This window comes from Crinia signifera, chromosome 7 (genome assembly GCF_055691185.1).
Source record: "Crinia signifera chromosome 7, ASM5569118v1, whole genome shotgun sequence".
In the NCBI taxonomy this organism is placed as follows: Eukaryota; Metazoa; Chordata; class Amphibia; order Anura; family Myobatrachidae; genus Crinia; species Crinia signifera.
In genome coordinates, this window is record NC_139223.1 from 129,086,569 (window position 1) to 129,096,578 (window position 10,010).

At 44.1% G+C, this 10,010-nt stretch overlaps 1 protein-coding gene across 1 annotated transcript; it reads left to right on the forward strand.

Moving 5' to 3' along the window:
* The first annotated feature begins 2,333 nt into the window (after positions 1–2,333).
* On the forward strand, positions 2,334–9,477 carry INHA (inhibin subunit alpha). The gene is made up of 2 exons (XM_083153806.1): positions 2,334–3,132; positions 8,261–9,477. The coding sequence occupies exons 1-2, from the start codon at positions 2,802–2,804 to the stop codon at positions 9,169–9,171; spliced, it is 1,242 nt and encodes a 413-aa protein (XP_083009932.1). The 5' UTR covers positions 2,334–2,801; the 3' UTR covers positions 9,172–9,477.
* The last annotated feature ends 533 nt before the right edge of the window (positions 9,478–10,010 follow it).

Sequence of the window (10,010 nt, forward strand, 5' to 3'; positions counted from 1 at the left end):
TTGCGGCTAATTAGCATAAGCCGCGCCCTCATTTGCATACACCCCGCCCCCTTTTCGGGTGTCCCTATTTCTTCAGGTCAAAAGTTGGGAGGTATGCCGCGCGAGTGTCCCTATTTCTTCACGGCAGAAGTTGGGAGGTATGATGTACCTATTTGCTCATATTGCACAATTTTCTGACATATTGGGGCAGATGTATTAAGCCTGGCGAAGAGATAAAATAGAGATAAAGAGGAGATAAAGTAGAAGGTGATAATGCAAAAGCCAATCAGATGTGTTTGAAAAATGACAGTTCGGAGTTGATTGGCTGGTGCATACCTCCCAACTGTCACGATTTTAGAGGGACAGTCCCGATTTTCGGGTCCTGTCCCGCTGTCCCACCCGCGGCAGGCATTGTCCCGCTGCGGGGGGTGGCAGTTGGGAGACCCCCCAATCTAGTAGAATAGACGCTGTGCGCATGCGCACAGCGTCTATTCTCGTATGAAATTGAGGTTGCGGCTAATTAGCATAAGCCGCGCCCTCATTTGCATGCGCCCTGCCCCCTTTTCGGGCGCTCGTATGTCCCTATTTCTTCAGGTAAAAAGTTGGGAGGTATGCTGGTGCGTTATCACCTTCCACTTTATCTCTTTACCAGGCTTAATACATCTGCCCCATTAATATACCCCTTTCATACCGAAAATGTCAGGGTCGTACCCGGGATTAGGGATCCATTCCAGGAGCGACCCAGCATTTGCAGTCTGCAAGCTCTGACTCCGTGTCGGTGACACCTGCTTGTGTACCCCTGTCCCTTTCTCCAGGTCGGTGACGTCACACAGATGAGTGGAGCGATGGTGCATTGTCGAGGGGTGGGGGAGGAGGCAGCACTTGGAGCCGACAGCGCTGCCTCCTCCATACTTTGAACGGGACATGGGTTGCTCCACTTGGACCATATTACCAGCGATTTGTTTGTGCTGCAACGATAAATTGCCAGGTGCACGCTCCCGTGTTCAGCCTCCTAATGGTCGCTGGTTGCAGGAGGAGCTGTTTCCCTCTGCAGCTCCCCCGGCAGAGTCTCCTGATCATCAGCGACCATCTCTGGTCGCTGATGAACAGGAGACACTGAGCAATATATTGCACCGTGTATACACAGCTTAACACTGAAAAACAGACAGAAATTGGTTAAATCCATTTGATATAACCAATTTGTCTAAATGACCGTTTGTGTCAGTTCTCTGCCATTTTGGAGCAAATGGTCAGTTGTCATTTGCTCCAATACGCTCAGAACCAGAAAGTGAGAAAATGAGAAAAGAGTTTGCCAGTTTTTATTAAAGCAGCAATCAATTACATGGTAAAATAAACCTGGTTTTGCGGTGTAAATAATTGCCTCTTTATTAAAAAGGGAGAACTCTCACAAAATTTCTCACTTTTTGATCTGCATACCCTATGGTTGCCTACCTGACCCTCTCCTTCAGGGAGAAAATGCTCTGTTCCTGGACTTCTGTGGTAATGTATGATTGCCATCACCTGTGGGGGGGCTAGGTAATTGATAAGAAAGGTTGCACCACAAGTGATGGCAATCATACATTATCAGGGAAGTCAAGGAACAGAGCATTTTCTCCCTGAAGGAGAGGGTCAGATAGGCAACCATACATTACCCCTTAAATCTTTGTGTATGGCCAACTTTAGTTACTTTACCATTAGAGGGAGCAATAATGATCACAGCAGACATAACCCCTTCCGCCTGGTACAAAATGATCTGCTCCAGGACTTTCCTCTTAATTTATTATTGCAATCACCTGTGCTGAGCTAGTTCATCAAGGACAAAAGTGTTTCAGCACAGGTGACAGCAGTCAGAAACGAAGTCCTGGAGCATAGCAATTTGTACCAGGTGGAAGGAGTGATGTGATGTTGGCTGGTCTATTATAAGCTGAACATACACCTAAAGCAGGGTACACACCTACAGATTTACCTGTCCAATCTAACTGGTGGGAACCAAAACTTGGTAATGGGTGCAAATGACAATTGACCATTTGCGCTGAAGTGCATCAAAACTGATATAAATGGGCACTCGGACACATTGGTTAAATCAAATGGATTTACCCAATGTGACCATTTTTTCAGTATTTGGGAGCAAATTAACAACTGTCATTTGCACCCATATATTAAATCCGGATATTACCAGATTTTCATTCCAACCAGCCAGAATGAACAAAAAATCTTTAGGTGTATGACCAGTCATAGTTACAAGTAGCTCTAGACCTGCCTCTGCATTGTCATTCATGAAACAAATGTTGTAGGGACATGTATGCTTATAAAGTTTACATGTAAAAGCCCATAGGGATAAGTCTATTGTCATTCTGTTCCCCATCTCAAGGCCTTGCCTGAAAAGGGGGGAAATGTTCCCATGTGAAACGTCTGGCCAGCATGGTCTGATCCCTGCTTTATCCTTGGGGCAAACAATACATTCCAGGCGTCTGTTGCAGATAATATTCTGTGTGTGTCCAGTGCCAAGTCTCTGCCAGCTTTGATAGTGCATAAGAGAATCTGCAGAAGGACAGAACAGTCCGCAACATCCACAGGGAACCGTTCCTTTACAAAGAAAGTGACACCTCCAGATAAAGATACAGAGGACATCTACAAAGCAAAACACCCATTGTCCTGGCAGAACTGGGTAGAGAGACATACTGCACATTTCTAGGTGGAGAAAGAGACATGGGAAGGGAGAGAGGAGACCTCTAGAGACAGAAGAAGAGATATCAAGAAGAGGAGGTCAGAGTCACAGAGGCAACGTGAACAGCAGAGATTGTACAAGCAAGAGCTCCCTCATGACAATAAGTTATATAAATCTGCATTGGACACCTTACCCCAGAATGTTCTCACTGAGTCTGGTAGTTCTCATGTTCTTGGCACTGAGTTGCCCCAAAATGGGGCATAGCTGTGAGATGCCAGAGGGGGATCGTCAGATCCTTCTGGACAAGGTTAAGGCACGAATTGTGGATGCACTCGGACCACCACCACCCACTTCTTCATCTCCAACACCATCTCCGTACCCAATGGGACACATCAAGTTTGAGCAGAGGAGTCTGCGTAAAAGGCATAGCCACAGTGGACCAGGTCTGGTGGACACGTCGCAGGTCATTCTTTTTCCTTCATCAGGTTGGTAGATTAAAAACATGTTTTAGAAGACAAAATGTAGATGAACCCACAATTAGTTGCTGTGTTATGAAGCAAACTGACTTTTTATTAAGTATCAGATAAAGCCATGAAAATTATTTGGACATATACATGAAATGCATATGATGCAATTAGCAGATATTCATGTGAACTAGTCTAATTGGAGCTCAGCCAGGCTACTGGCATTGCAAAATAAATGGCTAAAAGAAAAGCTTGTAACAGTTAGTTATTATTCCACTGTAAAATGTAGTCAGGCTGGTAGGAATGTTACATGGATGGCACTCCAACGTGACTCCTTCCACCAAGAACTTAAGGTGCATACACACTGTACAATTGTTTTGACCAATTTGGTTGAAAGACATTTCCATTGAACCCAGTGTCCTGGACGAAAGATCTAGCTACAGTTTTTAGGCTCTTTTTGAAAGATTTTCAAATTGAGCTGCATGCACAGTTGACGAACAATCTTGATGAACAACTGGTGGGTATTCGCATCATCATTCGTCGTTCGTCAACATCTTTCATCCAGGACACTGGGTTCAATGGAAAGGTCTTTCAACCAAATTGGTCAAAAAATTGTACAGTGTGTATGCACCTTAAGTTCTTGGTGGAAGGAGTCATGTTGGAGTGCCATCCATGTATCATTCCTACCAGCCTGACTACATTTTACAGTGGAATAATAACTAACTGTTACATGCATTTCTTTTAGCCAAAGGCAATTTAGAATACAATTTATTTTTAGTAGACAAATATTTAAAATAAAAGGGAAACTTTTTTTTGAATCACTTCCTATCAGCAGGAGTGATTTCAGGTGCAAAGAAAAATTACTCACCCAAGAAGGTGGTTGCAACTACTCCGTTTAGGGATTGTAAATGAATGCAAGCTAACTAGACCTTGCAAACAATAGGGTTTTACAATTAACATTTTACTTTTAAACAGTCCTGTCTCATTATAAAAAAAATACTCAAACAGATTAAAGTCACATTGATGGGACAGCTCAGAAACAGTGAGAGGGGACTAGGCCAAGAGTCACAATTAAATAGTTGCCATTTTTGGCATGATACCAATAATTGTGCAAAAACAAGCAGAAAAGGCATGTATTTAATGTATGTTATACTTGCTGGGGTTGTAGTTCAAGTTCCCTGAGCTCTTAATTATTTGTAAGAAAAGTAGAAAACTGAAGCTGTGTACACACAAAAAAATGTATCTGTCCAATCTGTCTAGAAATGTATGGGAGAAAATAACAATCAATCAATTGCTACCAAACACTGGAAAATGGATACAAATGATTGTTCGGATTCATTTGATAAATCAAATGACTTCAAGCAATTTATCTGAATTACTATTGTTTGTTTTCCAGCATTTGGGAGCAAACGGTTGTCTCATGTTGCAATCCATTGCCAGAATTTTGATCCCACCATATAGATTGGACAGATAAGTCTGTAGGTGTGTCATGAAATGCTAGATTAATCAGATTCTAAGATGTCGAATTGCAAATGTAAAATAAAACCCACCCACCTACACAATTTATTTTACTTATTATTTGTTTACATTTTGCTGCCAAACAAAAGAAGTCAGCAAGGAGGAGGTACATGTGGTAAGGAATCACAATCTCATTTATTCAGCTACCCACAAGATCATAGCAGGTGCAGCTGTATACCACACCCATGGCATATTGCCTACATCTCAGAGCCGGCCTTAGGCATAGGCAAACTAGGCAATTGCCTAGGGCATATGGAATGTCTAGGGGCATCAGCAGCTTCTGCTGATTAAAATGATATGCAGCATGCCTATATTCTGTGTGTGAGTGAGGCTGTATCTGCATATGAAATAGTGTATTCGTGGAAATCACTGTAACATAGCATTCTGTATGCAGGTACAGCCACAGAAGCACACAGAATATGTTCATGCCACATCTCATTTTAATCATCGGAAGCTCCTTGTGTGTACTGGTCATAACAATGCAAATAAGATGAATTTTCAGCAAAAAAGGCACCCAACGTTAGCAGAACTGGCCAGGAGCTGCATGGCTTATTGAGTCAAGATGTATGAGGAAACATCTGTATCCAAGCCGAGGCAGAGGTCACAGTGTTAGCGGCTGTGCGAGTGCTGTCTGCGGGTGGGTTGGTTGTGCAATAGTGTTCGACATATGTGTAAGGGGCATTATGTGTATCATGTATAAATGCATTAATAATGTGGAACATATGCATAAGGGGCATTATGTGTGTCATTATGTGTATGAAGGGCATTAATAATGTGCTTTGTGCTGGGTTGCAGTGTGGCCATGAAGGTGCTTAAAATACAATATTTTCTCAGGATTTTTTTTCTAAGGGTATAATGTGAATAATGTGAGGAGTAATGTATATAAGGTAAAGTGGTACTACTGTGTGATGAAACGTGACACCATCGCATGATATAATGTGAATAAAGTTGCACAACTGTGTGGCATAATTTGAATTGGGGGTAAAATTGTGTGGCCATGCCCCTTCCCAGCAAGAACACACCCCTGTTTGGGCTGCGCACCGAATGTGTGCACTGTTTCTATTTAAAATATTGCGGGTAGGAGCACCAAAATGATGACTGATATGATGAGGGTTGATGGTGCTGGGAAAGGGGAGCAGGGTCAGAGGCGGAACTAGTGGCGGTGCTAGGGAGCATTAGCCAAAATCTTGCCTAGGGCGTCATTTAGGCTAGGGCCGGCTCTGCTACATCTGAATACTCGCCTGGAGATGAGGCTGCAGGGAATATCAGGGGGTGAAGCATACTTGCCTACCTGACCCTCTCCATGAGGGAGAAAATGTTCTGCTCCTGGACTTCCCTGGTAATGTATGATTGCCATCACCTGTGGGGAGCTAGGTAATTGATAAGAAAGGTGTTTCACCACAGGTGACGGCAATCATACATTACCAGGGAAGTCCAGGAGCAGAGCATTTTCTCCCTCATGGAGCGGGTCAGGTAGGCAAGTATGGGGTGAAGCCAGACTTTTTCTCCATTAGGCACCACCCTTGTCATAGTATGTCTGTGGGTTATCTGGAAGGAGCGGGGGAGCAAATTACACAATTTGCTTCATTTAGCTGCATTCCTTCCGCTCAGACTGCAGTTTCCTGCGCTATCTCTCTACCCTGCCCACATTACTAGGAAGCAGGCGGGAGTACTCACTCTTCTGGGGAGAGTAGGTAAAGGAGCCCATACATGCGGCTCCGTTATGTACTTTTAAAGTACACATCATATCCGATCGCATGCCTTGTGCATGCATTGTGCATGCACTGCGATCCGATACGATGTGTAGCTAGTACAAAAAGTATGTGCAGCACATACTTTTTGGAGCGCGCATCGCATAGTACAGAACAGAGCCGGACCACAACGGAGTGTGTATGGGCTCCTTTAGTTTGACTTATGGCACTGTCCCATAGGGCTGCATACAAAAAAGTGTCTTTGGGGTGAGAGTGGGCCACCAGTGGGGAATATTGCAGTGCTGTTGCTGATGTTTACACGCCACTGCAATGGCAACTTCCCCCCTTCAAAGGTAATTGGATTGACCCCACTGTGTGTCAGTGCCGGGCACAGCGCAGGGTTAGACCAATGATTATTTGGACATGCCTACATCAATGTGGCCCTTCTGTACAATGCTTCATATGCACCAGATCTGAGCCAGCAACAAAGTGATAGCATCTGCAGACTGCTTGGCAGGAACGGGTATGGTTTACAACGAAAGAGAAAAAAGAAACTTGTCTATGGGTCATTGGGTCAACCCAATTTAAGTCAACATGCTTTTGGTCAACCACCCAAGGTCAACAGGCCTTAGGTTTACACCTTAAATATGTTGACATAGCGAAGGTCGACAAGAAGTTTTCACATTTTTTGTTTTTGCCCCGAATGTCAACATAGACACCGTAAAAGTGTACCTTGTCCCCTCACATGGCTTGCATAGGTTGCCATTCTTCGGGCATAGTGCCTCACAGTTCTCGGCACACCATTGTATTCTTCCACAACACCCTAGTGGATGGTAGGGCATGAAATACTGCCTGTCGGCACATGTCAGCTGGAAAACTCATGTTGAACTTTGACTGTCGACCTAATGCTTGTGTGTGTCAATCTTCCAACCCTGTCAACATTAGCCATGCCGACCTAAGGCCTGTTGACCTTCAGTGGTCGACCCAATGCATGTCGACATAATGCAGGGACACGCTCAAATATGAGCTGCTGTCCTGGCAGAAGGTTATTGAAAAATTGGCACAAAAATTATTTAATACTGCAAAATGCTGGGATAAGAAATTATAGCTCACAAAGTAACTGCGCAAATAGGGAATAGATCATTGAGAGATTTCCTGGGCAGCCACTAGGTGTCACTGTGTACTGTATGTGATTTTTATAGGTGTTACTTACTGGATGATCGTGTACTTAATGCTTCAATTACACATTCTTGTTTTTCTATACAGTATGGAGTCCCATAAACGTATAAAACAAAAAAAGTTTCTAGTAAGAAATTATTGAAGTTAAGCATTTAACATTATTATTATTATCATCATGGAACGTATACGTATCCTCAGTGCCGTCTTTCCCATTGGGCTTAATGGTAATTTGCCCAGGGGTCTAAGGATTGTAGGGGCCCATCCCAATAGGGAAGACGGCACTGCCCCAGGGAGCTGCTGCGGTGGCCGCAAGCTTGTAACGCTGCGCTATTTGCCGGGCGGGAAGCTGGTATTTAAAACACTGGCCGGATGCTGATTGTCTGAATTCTCTCAGCCAATCAGGGTCCGGCCAGTCTTTCAAAATCAGCAGCGCTTCCCGCTACCCGGCAAATAGCGCTACAAGCTCCCAGCTGCCGCTGCCTGGACTGGAAGTATATAGCAGCACTATTTGCGGGAAGCGCTGCTGATTTTGAAAAGGTTGACGGACATTGATTGGCTGAGAGAATTCAGCCAATCAGTGTCCGGCCAGTCTTTTCAAAATCATCAGCGCTTCTCGCCCGGCAAATAGCGCAGAGCTACAAGCTCCCAGCCGCCGCTGTCCATAGGTATGTGCTCAATAGATGTTGTAGTAGATAGGATACAGGACTAATGCACAGTATATGATGATGTCCAAATAAACTGAATGTATGCTTTGCTTGCAGATGTTCTGTGTGAGACCCCAACTCTTGATGCTTCTAGGAATGAAGCTGACAACAGCTTTACCTACGTCTTCCGTCCATCTTCTCACATCCTGACCCGTAGAGTCTCATCAGTACAGTTCTGGTTTTTCACTGGAGAGTCTCCAGTGGACAACGCCACGTGGCCCCAAACTATGCCCATTGAGGGTCCGAGTGTGTCTAGTAAAACGATGCCTGACCAACCTCTATCCCATGAGCAACAACTATCACCCAGTGGATTCCCCACAGTGGATGACCACAAGGAAAGCAATGGCTCTGTCTCACCTGTTAATAGTTCCAATAAAGAGGGATCTCTAGAGACTCTGATGGACATCCAAGTACTGTCAGAGCAGAAGCCAGTCACTGTGGCCACCTCCAAGGTGCAGAAGATGGATGATTGGACTGTCTTTCACCTGGCCCCTGCTTTTCTGAATTATGTGAAACGGAGTCTTTTTGTGTTACTGGTCCATTGTCCCACCTGCCCATGTTCTGACCAACCTCAATATACTCCCTTCCTCATGTATAGCACTCACCCCAGCCAGCGAGGGAGGCGATCTGGCATTCCATGGTCTCCATCTGCCCTGGAGCTGTTACAGCGCCCTCCATCATTAGGTGAAGATAGTGCACAATGTCACCGTGGTTCTCTAAACATAAGTTTTGAGGAGCTGGGCTGGAACCAGTGGATTGTTCATCCTGGAACGTTTCAGTTCCACTACTGCCATGGCACCTGTTCTCCAAGTCATGGACTAAGCACTGCACTCCATTGGGGGCACTGTTGTGCTGCACAACCCAGCACCATGAAGCCTTTGAGGGTCACCACCACCACAGATGGGGGATTCTCCTTTCGATATGAGACTGTCCCAAACCTGCTGACCCAAGATTGTGCCTGCAGCTAACTCTACAGAGCTTTGGGTCGGGAGCATTTGAAACAGAGACCACATATTCCAGATTTAGCATGGATTAACATCAACATTTATTAGATTTGCAAAAAATGTTTAAGATTTTATTGTTAATGATAATATTTTGCTACTTCTTCTGGTTTAGTATTTTTACCCAGAATCTGGAATAGTTCTGGAATACTTCTTCACACGGTGAGATTTAACTTGGAGATTTTGACTAGGTAGTTAAAATCACCTAGAAGGTCAGCCAAAATCACACCTTGGGTGAAATGTAATAGGATGAGAGATTCAGAAAGTGAGAGATTTGGTAAGAAACCTCCAGGTTTTTTAAAGCGGCAATCATTTACACTGCAAAACCAGTTTGATTTTGCAGTGTAAATGATTGCTGCTTTAAAAAAACCTGGAGATTTCTTACCAAATCTCTCACTTTCTGAATCTCTCATTCTATTACATTTCACCCCTTGTGTACAATGGGTGGGTGATAGCGTTGCGGCATAGCTATCACCCTGGCCAAATAGACTGTGCCGTCAAGGCAATTTTAACTTAGCCGCTGCACACGGTGTATATGACTGTAAGTGGCTGGGGATGTCAGCCGTCATAACTACATCTTGATTTTGACTAAACAAAATCACATAGTCAAAATCGCCCAGCCCGAGTCCGTGTGTACACAACTTAAGATTTTGGAGACTGTAGTTTATTTGTCCATTACTGGTATATACAATATTTACTGTAGATATAATTACTACTTGGTCCAATAATGTCATGAAAGGGCCTATTTTATCATAGCTTAAATCTGGCAGAAACCGCAGTTGCTACATGATTTTAGTATCTCTCAA